Here is a 21,005-nt window from a genome sequence, read left to right on the forward strand (position 1 = left end):
AAAAAAAAAAAAAAAAATCATTTCATTTATTTTATCTGTAAGGACAACACATTAATCAACATTTCTGTAAATGTGACAGGCAAATTTTCACCTGTAGTCCTTTGGTGAAATGTATGGAACTTTTAAAATAATAAAATTCACATAATGTTCCCTGGCACCTTATTTTCCCTTGAATAATGTTTTCTTTGTACTTTCCAGATTTATTATGAATTGTGATGAGTAAAATAGGCTATAAGTAGTTACTAAATAGCACTGAGTACAGAATACATAACAAATGCAATCATTAAAAATGTATTGACTAGAGTTGGAAAAATAGTTACGTGTGTGTCTATGTTAAAATAGTTGGAATGTAGTTAAGTAAATCTATTAAGCATGAGCAGATATTTGTGCTAAATCACAAGCACAAATGCCAGCAGAGCATCAGTAGCTCAGGGGAAAGTAAATTATAGCAGACCACATCTCTTGCTCCTCTGAAGTAAATTTTAGTTATAAATATTATTTAATGATTCTGGGATGGAGTGTTGTAGATGAACATGCTCACAGAATTGTAAACCACTTAACATCTACAGCTTTTACGTAAACCAATATAAAATTTGATTAAGCTCTATTTGTATTTGTCTAATTGTCTTGACAGCTTTTTCACATACCTAAAAAAAATATACAGACTGATAGAAAACTGTGCAAAATACTTTATTTTGAGTGAAATACACTCAAAGTCATAGAGCCATAATGGCCACATTATCCTGCAAACTGCAACACAGACAGAAATGCAGTTTTTGTTTTTACAGTAGGCCTATGTGCATACATGTCACATTTACCAAATTTCAAATTACACCTCGTCAAGAAAACTGATCATTAAGCATATTCATTTGACATGACAGTATTTCATAATTGGGACAAGCATGAAAATAGAATCGAGGGCATTGCATTACATTAAAACAACATAAACACTTTTGTTCATTTGTCTTTTCTATTTGTCGGCAAGATGATGATGATTTATTCTGCTTTATTATCAAGAAAGTCATTCACTTATATTAAAAGGTGTTTAGGCCAAAAATGTACATGTGAAGGAGTAAAACAGCAGTGTTAAACTCTAATTATGAGTTATATCAAGTATAAATCAGTAACCTAACAATGCAAATAAAACAGGAAAATTAAAAGAAACATGAGCACAACAGCATGTTACTGTACTGTACATCTTTGTCTCATATTGTGTCTAGAAGGACTTATATACAGGCTGTACACCTCCACTGACTCATTTCAACACAACGTGGTAGCCATCTGTGGTTTCGTCTGGGTAACAGAAAACAATCAGGTCAAAAAAATGCTAGCAATAAAGCTACACAGGATGGATGGTGAATTTTTAAGAGTGAATTGCTGTATCAAAGATTGACAGTAAAAATAATTACCTCTTATAGTGCTGAGGATGAAGCTTGTTTCCTCCCTGAAGTTCTGCACCATCTGAAACAAATGCATCCACTGATGTAAACACAGATCATTGCAATTACCAGAGTGTTAAATATAAAAATTCAGAAAATCTCGACCTGTATTTCCTTATTATGTAAAATGAACAATTCTCCCTAACAGTCATACTTTTACAGATGTCATAGTTTGCATTTGCCAATTTAAAAAATAGAATACCATAGTTAAGAGTCCTAAAACCCAGAAATTAGTTGGCCTTTCAGTAAGAATGTAACAATTCACTCAACTCATGATTCGATCAATTCATGATACTGTGTTGTTGATACAATTTTTTCATTATTTTTTTAAATAAAAAAAATGAGATTACAGAAAAATTATGACTGAAAAATATTCTTTTAATTATTTCAAACAAAAATTACACAACTGAATTTCTGAATTTCTCTTCTTTTTTATATCAAATTAAAGAATCCCTTATTATTTCAGAGGTGGTATAAATGAAAAACACAAACTATGCACTTCTCTGCAATGAATGCATTTCTGGACATTCACAATGTCCCCTGCTGTTAAAAAAACAAACCCTTTCACTGGGACAGAAGTGGCTGGTGTGGAAAGGTTTGCTTTTGTTAGAGGGGGAAGCAGAGAGGGGGAGTCTGAAGAACTAAGTTGGTCTTTTCCCACTCCTGGGTGATAAGCTGCACACTGTTCATTTGGGCAAGCAGGGTTGCATCTCACATTTTTTTTTTATTGATTTTCAACTGCCTCCCTCCCTTTCAGCACCTCTGGTTCCCTCATATCCAAGTTAATGGGTTTTTGGTTCGATGCCTGAAATATGGTCTGTGGTTACCACAAACTAAGGAGATTTTTACGTCTTATTATAAGACACATAATACGTCACTCCACTGAAGAACTTTTAAGTTTTTATGTGTCTTTAAAAAAGACAATTGCTAACATGTGGCTAAATCAGACTAAAAAACGCCATCACGCTGAGCCGTGCCGAACACGGCATTATTGCCTTGTTGTGGTGGCGATGTCAAGTCATGCAACTGTAGTATAGATTGTTTATAGCCAAAGGTTAGCTTTTTATTTCTGTTGATTGCATTTAGGCCTAAAAACTCCTAAAAGTTGTGTTCATTTGTGAAGATTATCTTGCTGAACCAAACGTGTAAGTATCATAAACATTTGTTTACCATGGATCTTATTTTCTGTAATAATCAAAAATCCAATGGAAAAAAACCCACATATGGGATTTACAATGGGCAATATAATAGTGCATATGTCAGGTGAATGGATGATCTGAGCTAATTAACAGGACAGTCATTAGTCACTTGTGTCAAGTAAATATTCAGGTTAGCAGAGGTCACCAGGCCTCGACCCTCAAACATTGTTTGTTTGTAAATAGTTCAAACACATGATGAGTTAGTGGTTGATAGAGACGATGTAAGGATACCTCATCAGAGACTAAGACGTGGATCCCAGTGGGTTTTTGCCTGTAGATGTGTGTGATTTGCTGTGGGCTGATGCTGTACAGCAGAGCAATCTTTTCAGAGAGGTCCAGCAGTGTCAGCTCCTCTAGGTACAGAGCGTGGTAGACTGATAGGAAGACAGAAAAGAGAGGAGGGAACACATGAATGAGCTTCATGAACAGTTCCACGACTACATTATTCATGACTGCAATAATGTTTCCCTTGTGAGTTTTAGTGATGTTCAAAAACAAAATCTGATATTTGCCTGTTTGGAGTCTAATTTGTCAGAGAGAACTATCAGGTTCAACTGTCACTATATCCACACTGTAGCGCATGAGAAAGAAAGTCAAAGTGAAAGTAAAGTGAAAAATATTACGTTCCAGCTCCTTCTCTCAATGCTTCTAATATCATTTGCTGGAATCTACTGCTACCAAAGAAGAAAACAGCCAATCAAATCCGAGGAGTCTCTAACGCAGCTATCAACTGTGAACTACAGTCAGGATATATAAATCAAGATTCAGTTACTGCATTGCCTATTTGCATCAAATAGCTCTAATGTCTCATTGCCTCAGAAACATATTTTAGTGTACTGTTTAGTTGTAAATGAGAAACCTTGAGACCTGGCCGCCGTGTGGAAAACAATAGAGCCAAAACTAAGCAAAACCCACCGGCTAGAGCAAACTTTCTCATGTTACAGCTAAACAGTACACTTAAATATGTTTGTGAAAGCATTTATGGTGAGAAATGGGCAGGGCAGTAACAGCATGCCATAGCTGGTGAAACTGGTGAATGAGGACTGGTGAAAACAGTGTGTTCCTGCTGAGGGTCACTGTCATTTGCAGTTCAAACGCAGGTGCAGAGCAGCACTGTCTGTGTTCGGGAGGAGCGACCATGCAGCTATCTTGTCGAGGTTGGGATGCTTGGACAGTTAAATCATTCCACAACCAGAAACCAGATATTAGATATTATTATTATTAAGTTATTTTTTTTTAGAAAAGATACCAACTACAGCTTTAAGGAGCATTCAAATAAATTAAACAGATGTGTAAGGATAATATTATTCAGTACACTTACTGTCTCCACCCCCTGGCTTGATGGGAGGTTGATGTCTGGCCTGCTGCTGACACACATAGATGGTAAGACGCGGCTGTATACACCTGGAAAATGTGAGCAGAAAGTGTATTACTAGTAGAAGAAAGTACAATTAGGTAATTTATAATTATCATTATTATATATTTAAAGTACTGGTGCAAGATTATTATATTTTTTAAAGCACATTTCCAAGTCTTCTTCTCCTTTTGTTTGTTTTTTGTTTTTGTTCATTTATTTATAATTTTCAGGTACTTTTATTTTACGTTTTTATTAATTTGTTGGTCATTTTTGGGCTAATTCCTCTTTAAGCCCTTTTTCCGAGTCGTTTTACCCTTGTTAGTATGTTGTTGTTTTTGTATTTATTTATTTATTTGTATACTTTACTAATTTTCAGGTAACTTTCTTTTACTTTTTAAAAATTTATTTCGAGTTAATTTTTGGGTCCTTTCTTCTTTCTTTGCTCATCGTCCTCTTCCCACGTTTTTGAAAGCCATCAAGCCAGTTTGCTCAGGTATAAAAGGGTTAAGAAGCTCACAATGTGCAGTTTTTAGTGACTTTGTCAGAAATGTGTAACTTTATTTTTTTTTAATGTTACATGAGAATATTTGGGACATGTCTGATGTAGTTTAGTGTATACCTTTAAGTACGACCTCAATACTAAAACATATTGTTGAAATAAACACATAATTGGCATAATAAAAGTTGACTTTATGTAAAAAACAGTTATATTGAGTTGCATCATATTATTTTCCATTTTTACCAACAACCTATCTCTTGTGTTAAATAAATCATCAATAACAATGTACGCAGATGATTCAACAATATACAGCCTGAGCCAATTAAAAGAAAAAGTTCAAAGTGAACTGGACTGTATATCTGACTGTGTAGATAACTGGTCCTAAATATAGCCAAAACAAAGTGTATAACTTTTGGTTCAAACAATGCATTAAGAGATGAGTTGCCTCTGTCTCTTAGCATGAAAGGTATCGCCTTGGAGCAGGTTCATGAGGTACATTTCTGAGTGTCGCCCTTGATGAGCAGTTGAACAGGTCTCATCACATTAATAGGATTTTAATGAAAAGGGCAGGTAGGGTATGGCAGTGTCCACAGTGAAAAGATGTGCTCATTTTATGACTGATCATTCAGTCAAACAGGTTTTACAGTCATTAGTTCTATCTCATCTGGATCATTGTTGTTGTTGTCATCTGGTCGAGTGCACCAGCGAAATACCTGCTCAAACTCCAGCTGGTGCAAAACAAAGCTGCAGTTCTGGCTCATTAAGGGTGAGCATCAATGGCATGCACCAGGCTCTTTCTTGGCTAAAAGTTGAGGATAGAATTTAAAGAAATCTCCTTGTCTTTTTTCGTAACACATGCATTACAACAAAGCCTAAAAGTTTATACTCAAAGATCTCAAATCTCAATAACAGGCACCGTCACATCACTCGACAGGTCATGCGGGGTCATGTTGTAGTTCCTGCATCTATTATTATTATTATTATTATTATTATTATTATTATTATTATTATTATTATTATTAATGACTCTAATTACGTCCTTCTTGAGGGAAATGGTTTCATTTCAATGCCACATCATTTATGTTCACTCTCTCTGAATGCATGTTATTTTTGTTGTTGCTGCCATTGTATATTTTACTAATTGGATGAGGTGCTTAAAGGCGTGAGGTGTTATGGGGTACTGGGTGGGTCAGGGGACTTGGGTTGTGGATATTATTGTCTTTGGTATTTGATATTGTGTATAATGGTGTATATTCACTTGTGGCATGACCCCAGGATGAGTTCCTGCCCTGGTAGTAACTAATGGTGATCCTTTAAAACAAATAAACAAATGCAGGTGTACCTAATAAAGTGGCCACTGAGTGTTGAGGTATATTTTAATGTCTCACCTTCCTTTCATTGTGTTAAAAAGGCGAATGCCATCAGCTGGACCACAGATCTGGATCAGATCCTCCCTGTTCATCCTCAACAGATCAGCACCTGCAACAACAGCAAAAACATCTGCTCGTCTATCTTTCTGCTCCAAAATATTCAGTAAATTCTCCCTTTTTTCTTATAATTGAGTCACTCAGCTGCTCTCTCCTACTGTTTAACTGTTTCAAGGATCAAAATGTGTTGTGATGTTTTACCCTTGTTACCTGAGAAGCTGCAGAAGAGCCTGGAGAAAGGTGAGAACCTGTGACGGTGCAGCCACTGCTGAGTGTCCTGCGGCGTGGACGATGGCACGAGGTGCTACATGTCAAAAAGAAGAAGAGCCCTTGAAATGAGTATAGCAGCACAGCATCCACTGTCTCCAAATAATGGCCTAAAGGGAACGAGAGAGCAACATTAACACTCTGACACTGCACTGTTCTTACTTACATCAGAGCAGGCGGGCATGAGCAGCTCCCCTTGCTGGTTTGGAGAACAGTTGCTACAGAAACATCCACATGAGGAAGAAAAAAGCAACCTGTGATCAGGTGATGGGTGTGTTCACACTGCTCTAAACAAAGCTGGCTTCTTTTACTCTTTTACTCAGTGGCCACTTTATTAGGTGCACCTTTATAATGTTATGCAGCTCAATATAACTGTTTTTCCATAAAGTCTCCTTTTATTAGGCCACTAATGTGTTTATTTCAACAAGTTTTAGTGTTGAGGTCTTACTTAAAGGTGATGATGCACTTAACTGTATTAGATGTGTCCCTAATATGCTCATGTATTTAAATAAATTTACACAAGTCACAAAAAACTGTGCATTATGAGCTTCTTAATCCTTTGAATCTATTCAAATACTAACAGACATTTTATCCTTACCATGACAACATGATAAACAAGTAACAGTAAACATACAGTACAACAACAGTAAACAACAATAGAGCACACACATACACAATAAACATCAGCACAGCTTGCACATTAACTACAGCACAGGTGTTCTTTTATGTCAGACTTAAATTAATGAAATATAAATATGAATGAAATATAATTTTCTAAATCTGCATCTGCTAAATCTTATGGTTTAAAAAGAAATCACACTAATTTGCACAGGTTTCAAAGGTTCAGATACACGTGATACTGCTCCAGTTTTAAAGGGTTAAATACAGATGCTCTGGCAGAGCTGTTGTAGGACTGTATTTGATTGTACAGGTGTACCTAAAAAATCAGCCACTGAGTGCATGTAGAAGTTCATGCTTTCAGATAGTGCTGAGTGTTCCTGGTGGGCACCCATAGGGGAAGCTACCACTGTTAACATGACACCACTGATGCAGAGCTCATCAGCAGGAGAGAATTTCTAGTTTCCATCTTATTTTAATCTCTGAATTTGTAAACAAAGCCACAGAAACCCAGTCAGACTAAGTAAAACATTTCTAAATACATTTCAAACTGCTTTGATTTCTCGAGAAGGCAATGAGATGTTGGCAGTTCAGTAGTTTTATGATAATTTTCTAATAATTGTCCTCCATTTATCAAAATATATCAATATCAAAAATATACTGTTTTTACTAATGTCTTGCGTTTTGTGGGACATTGCTACAATGTGGCAAGATATGTCCATGATGAGATAATGTCCATAGTAAAATAATAATAATACGATCAAGGTTTCAAAGGCTTAACCCTTTGAAGTCTGGATCGACATCACTTTTCTTGTGCTGTGTTCAGACACCTTTCATAAGCGTTGAAACCTTAATCCCAGAGCAAACTGGTTTGATTTCTTTAGAAAATATGGGGAAAGAGCAACGAGTAACTAGTAACATAAAATGTTGGACAAATTGCAAGGAATCAGTAGATTCTGAAAATTATTAAAAATGAGATCGGAAAAAATGTCCAGAAAACTACATTTAAAATTAACATATTATATATTGGAAATTATGTTGCATCATTATTGTGTTTTTTAAGCTTTTTCAAGTCTTTTTAAATATATTTATTATGTTAAATTTCTGCCAATTATTTCCCCTAAATCCTACACACTGGACCTTTAATGTCAGTTTTCCTACAGAGCTCTACAAAACACAATCTACTCAGTCAGTGCAATAAAAATGGTGATATTGGGCGTAAATGCTGACTCACCCATCTGTGAAACTACAGGAAGTGGGCGAGCTGTGGTAAACTGGTGATGGAATGCTGCTGCTGCTGCTTTGGCTGGTGAGAGTCAGGGCATCGGGCCAAGGTGAACACTTGAGAAAGAGAAACAGAAAGAAGAAAGAAGATGTTCTCATTATTAAAATATGTGTCAGTGCAAACACTGCTGGGTGTAAGCATTTCCAAAAAATAAATATGAAAGAAGTCCAGTAATAAACTCCATCTAAACTAATTAGAATTAAATTGTTGCTTAAATGTTAATTCATCACTACTAACAATACAATCAAATGTAACCATTTAACAACTACACCTTTCCTTTAAAAAAAAAAACATGGTATTGTTATTTTTCTTTCTCATCTTTATAATAATAATAATAATAATAATAATTGTTATTATTATTATTATTTAATTAATTATTTTTTATTTATTTTTATTTTTAACTCATTATTACTCATTTTTGTATCTATATATTACTTTGTCTTGATCTACTTCTTTGTTTTTATTTCTATTTTAATAATAATAATAGTAATATGTTTTACTTGAAACTGATGTTTTATTTTGAATTAATTTATTTAATTTTTGCATTCATTATTACTCATTTTTGTATCTATATATTTCTTTTTCTTTATCTACTTCTTTATTTTTCTTTCTATTTTTAATAATGATAATTAATTATAATAATAATTATTAATATTCTCACAATTATTATTATTATTACTATTACTATTATTATTATATCAAAAATATAAATATAAATAAAATACTAGCAGTACAATAATTTTTGGTAGTAGTTGTAGTAGTAGTATGGTAGTAGTATTTTATTATTGTTGTAATTTTATCATTATTAGTAGTAGTACTAGTATAATTGTCTGTGCATTAAAACTTGGACCCTGAATCATCTGAAAATTTCATTAAACGTGAAAAAATAATAATTATTGTTATAATACAATTATATTAGGCCTATGATATAACAAAAATCCTAGGTCCAATGATTAAGAAAACACCTAACTCAAATTATAATGCCATATTTTCTTTAATTGTGGCATTTGTACTTTTACTTCAACAAAAAATCTAGGTACTTCTTGTAGGAGTGATTTTCAGTGATCTCCTTTTGAGGACATACGGTGCTCTGATCAGGTTTGTTATTCATCCAGATGAATGACAAAAAAATGTACAGACAAGACAAACAGTATAGCACAAACTGCTGAGTCACACAGCACTGAAAGACACTGAAGAGATGCTCCCAATCATTGACAGAGCTCAGCGCTGACGCTAAGCCACTCTTAAACAGCACAACTCAAAAGAAGTAAAGCAACACATTAACACACAGTGGTGTACGGGTTTAAACTCAACATGGAAGGGAAGTAAGAGGAGGGAAATAATGTTACTGGCAGATAAAATGATGTATAACTGTGGGATCAATAAAGTTACAGCATTTCAATGTTACTGACAAAACGCAAGCAGCTGTGCTCTGTTATATAATGCAGAAAGGCATGTCTCACCTCTTTTAGCAGGGTGTTCTCATGGGACACTTGATACTTCTCTCTGTCCTGCAGGGCCTTTTTGTCAATCTTCTCTCTGTCTGTCTTCAGTTTGCGATCAGCTCCTTTAGGCTTCCAAAAACACCCAAAAACAATGAGACATTAGAAGTGAAATACAGAAACCTGCTACAGCTTCCTGAGACCCAAGCTTGTGTTTGATGTGTACTTTCAATTTCTCATTTTTTAAAAAAATTTAAATAAACTGATGAGTGTATTGTCACTGATCAGTAAGTGAAAAATTATGTCCTTCTATGGGGACAATGGGTTTATTTTTGAGTAATATAGTATAAAACTGATCATTTCAATACCAGAACACTTTTTTCCAAAAACTAAATTGCAAACGTAACAGTTTGTGTGTGTGTGTGTGTGTGTGTGTGTGTGTGTGTGTGTGTGTGTGTGTGTGTGTGTGTGTGTGTGTGTGTGTGCACGCATGTTTTGTTTGTTTTGTTTGTTTTTGCTATGCTATGGGTTAGGGGTCACTGTTCAACTGTTCAAAACTGGAAATAGCATATTGCACTTGTCTGTAAAAAGACTGTAAAGTCAGTTGGTATCTTAAGTAGAGTACCTTTATCATTCTTGTATATTAACCTTTAATTACAGCATAATTCATCCTCACATTATGTGTTGTAATACTGCTTGGGCTGCCACATGTTCCACTTATCTCAGTAAGATTTTCCAATTCTAAAGAAATTTTGAGTAATTAGCTAAAAGATGTGACTCAACTCCTCCTCTCTTTAGAAAATATCAACTTCTGTCAATTTTTAATGTGAACATTTAGCGGACTTGTGTATTCAAATATACATATGTACACCTAACTCACAGTTTTTCAGAAAGTGTTCCTTAGATGTTCACTCATGTCCAAAGACACTCCACAGTGACTTTCATCATATCATTGACCTACCCTCAATCAACATTCATTGACAAACATTGACCATCACTGTGGAAAGACCTACCTCCATCCCTTCAATCAATGTCCTCATATAAGGATGCAGGGTTGCAGGAGGACATACGTACATAAATAGTCATATTTGTAATGGACCATATGGCCCAATGATTATTAGAGTAAAGCATAACTTGGTGTAACACAAACATGATGACAACGGGCAGGCACATTTCATACCTTAAAGACTTTGACCTGGCAGCTGGAAGAATGGACATTCTCCATGTATTCTCCATGTTCATTGGTGGTGAAAGTGTCCACCTGGATACGAAAGGGCACTCCTTTCTCCCCACCGTGCTTCCTGGGGGTGAACTCGGTGCTGATGCAGTTGACCTGACAAATGACCGGCTGTAAGTTCACCATGTGGGTGAAGAATAACTCCCTTTAGACATTTGACCAGAATCTGTGTGTACCTGGATGAAAATGGAAGCGTTCTTGACAGGATCCCAGAGGAACTCAATAGTGTTGAGATGAAGAGGGTGGGAACGCGGCTCCAGTATCCCCACTGACAACGGGACATCTGTAAATAAGGACATTTGCAATAAAGCTCCTAAAACTTGCAATCCATGTGTTGCTCAACAGTGAGGTCATAGTTAAGCACACAGTTTTTTGTTAGAGCAGCTTTGGTTTTATCCATAGACTATATCTATCTTTATTTACAGTCTATGGTCTTATCTCACACAGGCTCTGCCCTCTGCTGGACACTTACTGAGTAACACTCCTCTGATGACGAGCAAACATTCGCCAACTGAGATTTCCATAAACATAATATGTTTAATTTTTTTAAAGAAAAAGAATTCAGAGCAAGAGTACAACTGAACATTTTAACATAATTTTGGGACTGTTAGATAGATTAGATTAGATTAGATTAGATTAGATTAGATTAGATTAGATTAGATTAGGTTAGATTTGTGTAACTTTAGGTCCATAGTGTGATGTCATCATTTCCCATTCCTATAAATTGAAAAAGGGATGTCTGCAAATCAGTGGATCCATTTCTTGATCCCACACAAAATGACTTGTTTCACTATCAGAACAGATCCATTCTGTCCCATTAAAGAAGTATTTCACTGACACAAAAAAGTTCCCACATACAAGAAGACAGTCTCTGCAACAGGATGATAATACGTTTACACAGCAATGGTGCTTGCAGGAAATTTTCAACTGTTGTTGTTGTTTGGCCTTTCATTCACAGGTCAACAGAGTTTTCGGGGGACAAAAATGCAAACTTTTGAAACTGTGTTTTAGATTACAGTCATTTAAAAAATAAAATCTCTTCTGTCGCAGTGTAAACTGGCAATGTGCAGAATGGTGACATCACGGCCGCACTTCATGCATGCACGTGGTGTTCTTCTGTGGTGTGTCTTTATAAAGTTACAGCGCCAGCTACTGGCCTGGAATGCATACTACAATTTTTCAGTTGTTTTTGCATATCCGCGCACGCGAAGATTGTTTTCATAATGTTATCAGGTGAAGATGCTTTTTTTTAACGCAAAAGAAAGGCTTTTCCGCTTTCGGAAGGGCTGTTCTTGTCTAAACGTGGCCTTATACCTGGGCAGTCAACCGTTTTGGGTGTCACGGGTTTCATAGCTATGAATGGGTACGCCTCCAATGCTGTTACCACTTCTTTTTGTGCATCCATAATATGGAGGCCAGTTGTAGCCCTGAATACCATAAATCTTGTACTTTTGTCAGGAGTCAGGCAGACAGAGTACACAAATGCATTTCTTACATAAGGGACTTATGATTTCAACTATTCCTTTTTTTTTATCGTCAACAGTGGGTTATCAGAGTTTTTTGTCAAATCAGAGAGCTATGAGGTAAGATGTTGGTACAGTCAGCTCACCTATGTCCAGTATTCGGTCTCCAGGTCTGTTCCACCTCCATCCCTCCAGCTGCTGGTGCTCCATATACTGCAGTCGACGGTCATGAAACACCACACGCACAATGCTCTGTGAACAGGCAGGATCAGATATTTAGCCCAAATACATGGACAGCTGAAGCGGGGCAGCTCACACACAACCCAACAGCTTAACTATCGGGCAAAGTGCAAAAAGGCTCCCCTCATTTATTCATTTAGACATACTGAGGCAGTTTCATTAGGCCAGGGTAAGAATGTAAATATTTCATCTCCATTCCTATCCACCATACATTTGTCATCAAACATCAAAAGAAAATCTGCATATATTAGAGGGGAAACTGACCCACTGACAATGATGTGATACCTTTGACATGCAGCACAAATAGTGACTTTCTACGTAAAAATCAGGGCTCCCACACCCATTTAAAGACCAAATTTAAAGATCCCATTAAATGAAAACTTTGAATTGAAAAGTTGATAGTACCTCTTCATGGATGCATGAGTGGACATAAATGAAAACTGTTCAAATCAATACAAATTCTTTAACTTTCTTTAATTTTAAAGAGTACTTTTTCAAACGTATACTCACACCCAATAATACAATTTGTATATCAGTTACTCACGTTGTGTCACCTTCAATTTGGGAAGAATTGCATGCCTCCATGGTGAACAAAAAATCCCAAAATGGTGAACATTCTTGATGAATAGAAGTCATCGGGGTCTACATTTAACAATAGCAAAACTACATCATGACATCTGTTTACAAATTCTCACAGAACTTGCGCAGTATACCTTAAGTATCGTTTATGCAGTCATTTTTGCAGTAGTTCCAAAACACATGCATTTTCACTTAGACCCTTATATATTATGTATACTTTTTTTTTAAATTAACCTGGACAATAAACAGCGAACACAATTATACACAATAATACACCCCACAGCAGCAACCCAATGACATCATAAGAGATTTTATAGAATCTGCTGAAGATAAAAATAAAGAAATTATTTTGGGAAAAAATTAGACATAAAATAAATAAATGAAAAAATACAAATTGGACTTAATAAGAAGTGAATATGAAGTTAAGTTATGTTAGACATACAGAGTCTATGACTCAGTGTTATGCACACAAGATCTTTCAATCTTTCGTTATACCCAGTAAGGATTGTAAGTAAAACCCTAAAAAGAATCATACTTCTTTATTAACTGTCTAAGAACAGCCCGCAGCCACTCGGATCATACTGCATGAGTTGTGTGAGAGTTTGTAACAACATTTGTTGATATAATCTTGCTGTTGTTAATTTGTGGACCTCTATGACTTCAGTTCATCAAGAATTTTCTCTGTTTTTTTTTTTATTCTTTATTCACTTTGAAGGCATGAGAGACACAATATTTTCTTCACAAATTCAACATAACACAGGGGGAGTAAATTATTTACAAATGGGGATGTGAGGGTGAAGTCTTCCTTTAAAAAAATCCTTACAATGAATGAAACTAACCCTGATGATGTCACTAAGAGACCTGAGTTTTGAACAGAAAGCCTGTGTTACAAACTGGGGCTGTGGGGTAAAGGCCATTTAGGAGGCAGTGGGGGTCAGGGCATCCAGCTAAAGTATGGGAAATTTGGTATCCCCTATTTGTGACCCATTCTGAAGACTAAAAGTCAGGACATATCAGCCTCTGCTGCTTTAATTTGAGCCATTATTGTGTTACATCTGGCCCCCAAATTCATGAAAGTGCACTACTAAAACACTGCAGTACGTCTTAAACAGCAAGCATTATAAATCCTGCCAGGACATGACAAACATTTTACATAACCTGTAAAAACATGCACCACTGGGATGTTTATGGAGGGCAGCTCATGCATGACTGAGCACCAGAGCTAAAAAAGCCCTGCACACAGCACGTCATGTGTTTGCATAGACACAACCTGTCCCATTCCTGTGTCTCCAGGATGCTACTGCTAACAGTCTACAGTCTCGAGCACCTGACGTGCCTGACGACAGAGACATGTCAAGTGGACACTCTCACACAGAAATTAAATAAAATGACCACTCCTTACTTTAAGTGAGAGTGCAGACAAACGTCTTTTGCAATAAATGGAGTCACATTTCACTCGCATGGGAAATTTAGTCAGTAACACTTTTACATGTCACAAAAACCGAAACAAAAATGTAAAAACAATCAAAGTTTTAATAAGAAAACCACAGCATCTCTAATATACCACTTTTTCTTCAATTATCCCTTAAACATCTGTATCGACATCACTTTTCTTGTGATGCATTCAGACATTTTTCACAAATACTTAAACCTCTGAAACCTGGAAAAAAAATTTGGTTTGATTTCTTTTGAAAACATGAGGGAAAATGTTAGAAGCAACTTTGTAAGAATATCCTGCAAAAAATTGTTATTATTAAAAAAAAAATGGGAACACTGTCTGGAAACCATATTTTTATTTCTTATAGTTATATATTTATAATCATGTTAAAGAATAATATCTATGCATACACATATATTTCTATTCTTTTTATTTTTAGCAATTTCTTACAGTTATTTTCTTGGTTTTAATTTTTTAATTTTCTTTTCTTGATGCTTAATTTTACATAATATTTGTGTAATTTCTTGCTCATGTTTGGGCCATTTCATATTAAGCTTATCATTGCCTTCCTTCCATGATTTAAGAAAAAGGATGCCAATTTGCTCAGATTTCATAGGGTTAAAGAAACACAGTATTTTCGTAAATAATATACAAAAAAAGATGCCCAGATTCCCTTTTTGGGAAAGCAAAGAAAAATCACAATCATGTTGATAAAAGCAGACTCCTATTTCAAGAGGAATCATAGAGTGCGTGTGTAAAAAAATGTTAAGGTAAGATGAGTTGTGTGTTTCTAAGTTTGTTTGTTTTTTTGTGATTTCTAGGAAAAAGGAAAGGTAAGTTTGGGTGATAGTACCAAGCTCTCCGAGGTCGACACCCCACCCCTGAAGTGGAAGGGAGGGTCGAGGGACCTGTGACAAACCAGGAAATGGATACATCAAAACAGATAGAAGAAGAAAGATTAAGAAGAGGTCATGTGAAAGTCAAAAACACAAACACCTTACACCTACCTTTACATATTTGCTGCTTATATCTGTATACTCCACTAGTTTTCTGTTAAGCATACGGATTTCGTAGGACTGACCTATACATTTTAAAACATTAAAAAAAAACCTGATTAAAATTGAAAAATGGGAAATCAGTCAATCAGAAAAGAGTGGAAATAGAAATTCAATCAAATTAGAAACCTTTGTAGGCAGATATCAAGGCCAGAAACTGGGAAACTTTTACATCCCCACCCTGATCAATTAAGTTTTACATTACAAGAAAAGATCATTAAAATAGCCAGAGAGGGACACTAGAAAAAGCTTTTTCAGCGTATTAATAAACTATGCTCTGATGGCAATTACCCTCAATACATGTCATCTTTACATGGCAATGTAATTGTTCTATGCTACAGCAAGCTCACTTTTATTGTGTTTTTACTTCAACTAAATTACTGAACAGCAGATAAGCTGGGCAATCTTGTACATAAATAAAGGTAAATACAGCAAACATTTTTTAAAAAATGTCACTTTTCCAAAAGAGACAGACACAATCAGAAGGTTACACTTTTGGAGAATTATATGAAGTAGAAGGAAAAGTACAAATGGGAAAGAAGAAAAGACAAAAAGAAAAGACAAGAGTGTGAATCAGATTAGGAGATGAAAGTCAGACACATTAAAACACACACAGGAGCTCATGTTGCACACATGATTCATGACTTTTAAATCTTATTACAATGATTCCAGGAAGTTGTTCACAGTTGTTTGTGGGTTCCTGTTTACAGTATTTCGCACTCTTATAGTCCTGGACAGACAGCTTGGTCTATATGTGCCTATTAAGATCTATGGAGGCAAAGAAAAGCCAAAATAATTATCAGCAATAGGGATGATAACAATTATTAAATGAACTATTAATCGGTCAAGATTTTAATCGAAGATGTGAAATGTAATTGATTAATCCATAGGCTTTGAAATGCTGTTACAATATATGCAATATGTTGCTGTGAGCTTTGATTGAGGACAAAACGCATTTGGTATTGTTTGAAATAAGCAAAGTTTTTATGTTTTTTCAAATAACAACTAATCGATCGTTAATTTTAGTGAGTAATCGATAAAGGAAAGTGCTTGCAATTTGCAACCCCAATAAGCAACTGCATGACATAATTGTGAAAATTTAACACCTACTGAACACCTCATGTTGAAACTGAATTACCACTGAATTTATAGCATTAATAAATTTTATTTGAAACCCATCTTCCTGCATTTTAGGGCTGTCCCAAATATCATTTTCTGGGCTTAAAAGCTTCAGCAATGATTAACAGCGAACACAGCGCCATCACCTTGAGCTTCACGGCTTTACTGTCAGGTGGGGAAAGACCTTGCGTCAAGTGAGAGAGAGACACCCTGCGCCATGGAGATTCAGTGTTACATGAGAGATCCCAGTGCGCCTCGAATTGCTTAACAGCTTTGTGACAGTTTTCAAAGCCTGAAAAAACTCCAACAGCGATCAGTACAGCAATCTGTGTCCAGTGTTCTAAATTCGTCTGTTAAATGCTGTTGTATGTCTGCAATTATAAGTGTTGATGCTGCTTTCTTTCTTTCATCAAATATCAATCCAATATCATCACATTATTGGCTTCGTATTTGGTTATATGTATGCACTAAACAGTGAATAAAACTTTGAAAAGGCTATGATCATGTGACCAATGCACTGACGGGAGTAAACAAGGAAGCAGGCCCAAGCAGTCTTGCAAGGAGGCAAATTAGAGTGGAGAGGAGTTCACAAAAATCTAAACTCTCATGTTCAGAATTGTTAAGGTGTGTCCTCACAATGTTTGTTTTACTAAACCTAACCTCTGTAACATAACATTTATGACATAACTTTACATTGAGAATATAACATCATTCATGGGGCGCTTATTCATAGGATATCCTAAGATGATGATCATATGTGTGTGCATTTCTATAGGAGATCATACGAACCATTCTATAAGGATACGCTAAGTTTGTAATGCATCATGAACAAAATGATTAATTGAGAAAATAACCAAATGATTATTTAGCGATATGACAATCATCATGAATACAATTATTATGGCCTTTCTTTGCTTTCATAGAACTAGATAATCTAGACTTGGAGTTCTAATGTCATCAAATCATAAAATTGAGATCTGCAAGAGCATTATAGCAAATGGAATCTATATAGCGAACTGCAATTGGTTTTACTGATTGTTCTGTTGTAGAATAAAGCTCGTCTGGTAATAAAACAGCTCCAGACTCTGCACACAAGCCTATTCCATCTGCTTAATGGCCTTGAGAAGCAGGTGTGTCTATTGATAGCAGGGTCCAAAATAGTAAGTCAAGTAAAGATGGTTTAATTTACCAAGATTCAGCCTGAGCCTGAGTTATGGTGGATTTGAAATCCCTCATCAGCATTAATCTCATCCTGCTGCAGCTGCTGGGATTACATGTAACAAAATGAGCTCCAGTCTATATAGTGGACAACATGGACATGGACATTCAACAAGCAGGACAGATAGCTACCTTGGTTGAGATAGGTGAGACTCTCCTCCTGCTGTTTGACAGCCGGCGAGGTGGCTGCACACAGAATGTACTGGAATGGGCTCCTCTTGGCACCAATCTCTGCCATAAGCCTCGCTTCTTCATTTTTCAAGAAAGGTGCCAAGGCTTCTCTGAAAAAGAGCAAAAGTAAAGAAGAGGGACTGAGTATGAGGGGGGGGTCCTTTCCCTTTTTTATCTAATCATTTAATCAGGGGAACAAAGGTGCAAACGGTTGATGTTACAAAATAAAAAGTTTGTCATCCAGCTCCAGTTTTAGTGTACTAGTTTGAAAAAAAGGCTTGATTTCTTTCAAAAATAAAGAAAATTTAAAAAATAAAAATAAGAGGGGAAGACGGTAATGAGCAATTTTGGGGGAAAAAATACCCACAAATTATCAAGAAATTAGTAAAAAGTACAAGAAAATTACCTAAAAATTAAATCATAATCACTCTATTAAAATAATCTATTAATTGTGATCATTTTAAATATGGTTTTCTGTCCATTTTTCCCCTAGCTGTTCTAAAATCTACTATTTTTTTTCTTTTTTTTTCAGTTTTTGGGACATATCTTGCCAAGTTGCTCATTCAATTTTCCCCATGTTTAAAAAATTAAATCAATTTGCTCCAGGGTAAAATGTTTAAATCTTTGTAAAAGGCATCTTTTTGCAGCAAAGGAAAAATTATGGCAATCCAGGTTTCACATGTCAAAACTTAAATGTGCTACTAGATAATGTAGTACTGCAAATGTGCACATTTCAGAAACACATTTAAGTCATATGAGCACTTCTCTCCATATATTCTTGTGCAAGTAAACATCACTGCTTTGCACTGACCCTTCCACTTAACCTGCTGTAGAAAGAACTTTTCCCAGTTGCAAGAGCCTGAAATCCACAAGTTTGTAAAGCTTCTGAGCATGGCTTGTGCTTTACCTAATGTAACTAGCAGAGTGCTGGTGGTAGGACTCAGGCTGGGAATGGCAGAACAGCATGTTATCCAGTGTGGTGTCTTCTTGTATCCCAGGAGCACAGGGGACAGGACGTGGAGACAGCCGGAGCTAGCTTTGCACCCGCAGGCTTCCTCAGGTTTCAGCTCAGAGAGGTTTGGAGCCAGACCTCACTGCCAGCCTCTTATATTGTCCCAGTGATGTCATCAGGACTCCCACTCTTTCACTGTACCTTGTATGACCTCTGAGAGGCGGAGCGTGCTGACACACCTCCCACTACTAATGTTTAGCTGGGTTGATGCATTAATAGCAGCTTCACCTGACCAGCTGTTGACACTGCCAATACGCCCTAAAGCGAGACTTTAAACTCACTTAGGCTAATGATGTTTGGAGGAGCTTTTTGGAAAACAAACAGGAGAAAAGCCCGGGGTTTTGGGCCGCAAAGAGGAGCACGTTATGAATGGGAGTAAACATGATTATCTTACATGTGTTTGTGAGGTCTCAGAACAGCCATGGAAGAGTATTATTTTAGCTGTGGTATGTCAAATCCTAAAAATATTTGGTAAAATCATGACTTAATATCAAAATGCATGTTCGATATTAAAAACTCTTCAGAACTCAAGCAAATTGGCTTGATTTCTTTCAAAAAACATGAGAAGAAATTACCCAAAAATTAGCAAGAAATTAGTAAAAAAGTAAAAGAAACCTTTAACCGGTTGTAAAACCTGAAAATTAGAAAGAAAAAAAAGGGGGGAAAAAAAAAAAACATGACCTGGGAAAAGTGCTTTTAAATTCTAATAATTCCGTAAAATAATTTAAAATATGTAATTATAATAATTATAACATAGTTTTCCCCTAGCATTTCCCTTTTTTCCCCTCGACATTTTCCCTATCTTTTTCAAAATAATTTTCGGAATCTACTGAACCTGTAAAAGTGGCCTAAATCTATATAGAAAAACTGACATAATTTTAAATAAGTTATTATGATCATATAAATCATACAATTTTTTTTCTATAGCTTTTTTCCTTTTTTACCTAGCATTTTTCTAATAAATATTTTGAATCTACTAGTTTCTTGCAATCTGTGGAATATTTCTTACCAACTTGCTCACTACTTTTCTTCCCATGTTTTCAAAAGAAATTGCACCAATTTTCTCATGGTTCAAAGGTTTTCTGTACTTGGGAAATGCATCTGAAAGCAGCACAAGAAAATTCCAGGTTTCAACATGCGCTAACAAACTAATTGAGGACAACAGTTTGGGTACAAACCCCTGCAGCTGCTGTCCCGGTCTCTTCAGAGCTCCTCAAAAGGGCCAGAGATTAGCAGCAGGTCATCAGAGAGTCTGCTCAGGTTAATGTTTATACAGAGCAGCTAAGCACACCTCAGCGCTTCGACGCATGTGGCTGTAAATGGATGGACAACTGGGCAATAGTGATGCCAGAGCCCCCGCTGGAAGTCACAGAACAAGGTTCAACCTGCAATACAAGGGGAAGAAAACAGAAAAGATACAAAAGCTTTGAATGACTCTTTAAAGGGGAACAGCATTTAAATGAAGAATTCCAACGTGTTATTTCCATGCGCTAGTAAAATCCAGCCAGTATCTGTCAATCTGAGCTACTTTCTTGAAGCCAGAAACCAGAGAAGTAGGTCTCAAACTTGTGATGTCATTGGGTGTAAACTCTGCTCCATAAACAATGAATGGGAGATTTTTTTTATACCTAAATGAGCTTTAGTCTACTGTAGTGTTCTCAGTTCTGAAACATAAAATGTCCCCGTATAGACCTAATCATAACATCCATTTACATTAACTTCTGGGTGGAAAACCACCCTGTCACGTAGATATAATCAAACAGTGCTGAGAAAACTCTGTCTTAATTGATTTGTTTTAAGCAACCTAAAAAATCAGACGTTTAAGTATGCACTTAGAGCATTTTCACCACTTTACCTTGCCATATGACAGCCCTTAACAAAGGGGATTTGAGGCAGATACGTCAAAAACACCAGATTTGATTTATTGAAGACATTACCAA

General features: G+C 35.9%; 1 protein-coding gene across 2 annotated transcripts; it reads right to left on the reverse strand.

Annotated features, from left to right (window-relative positions):
* Positions 1 to 674: 674 nt before the first annotated feature.
* On the reverse strand, positions 675 to 19,141 carry tfcp2l1 (transcription factor CP2-like 1). Of its 2 annotated transcripts, XM_042494645.2 has the most exons (15): positions 18,961 to 19,141; positions 18,015 to 18,163; positions 15,498 to 15,571; positions 12,380 to 12,485; positions 10,947 to 11,053; positions 10,714 to 10,866; positions 9,555 to 9,665; positions 8,041 to 8,147; positions 6,355 to 6,406; positions 6,132 to 6,225; positions 5,883 to 5,973; positions 3,960 to 4,042; positions 2,870 to 3,012; positions 1,410 to 1,461; positions 675 to 1,293 (listed from the first exon to the last, which is right to left on the reverse strand). In XM_042494645.2, exons 1-15 carry the CDS (start codon positions 19,017 to 19,019, stop codon positions 1,256 to 1,258), a joined length of 1,419 nt encoding a protein of 472 aa, XP_042350579.1. In that variant the 5' UTR covers positions 19,020 to 19,141; the 3' UTR covers positions 675 to 1,255. The 2 variants fall into 2 exon arrangements, with proteins under 2 accessions (XP_042350579.1, XP_042350580.1); XM_042494646.2 differs by lacking the exon at positions 15,498 to 15,571 and having other exon boundaries at positions 18,961 to 19,120.
* Between the last annotated feature and the right edge of the window lie 1,864 nt (positions 19,142 to 21,005).

The sequence above is a fragment of the Plectropomus leopardus genome, chromosome 10 (genome assembly GCF_026936395.1).
Source record: "Plectropomus leopardus strain MGB_pleo_1.0 chromosome 10, ASM2693639v1, whole genome shotgun sequence".
NCBI lineage: Eukaryota > Metazoa > Chordata > Actinopteri > Perciformes > Serranidae > Plectropomus > Plectropomus leopardus.

Coding starts and splice junctions, on each gene's coding strand:
- tfcp2l1 (XM_042494645.2), bottom strand. CDS start 19,019: ATGCTGTTCTGCCATTCCCAGCCTGAGTCCTACCACCAGCACTCTGCT. Junction 11,054..12,379: donor AGACCGAATACTGGACATAG/GTGAGCTGACTG, acceptor CCTTATTTACAG/ATGTCCCGTTGTCAGTGGGG. Junction 3,013..3,959: donor CAAGCCAGGGGGTGGAGACA/GTAAGTGTACTG, acceptor TCTTCCTATCAG/TCTACCACGCTCTGTACCTA.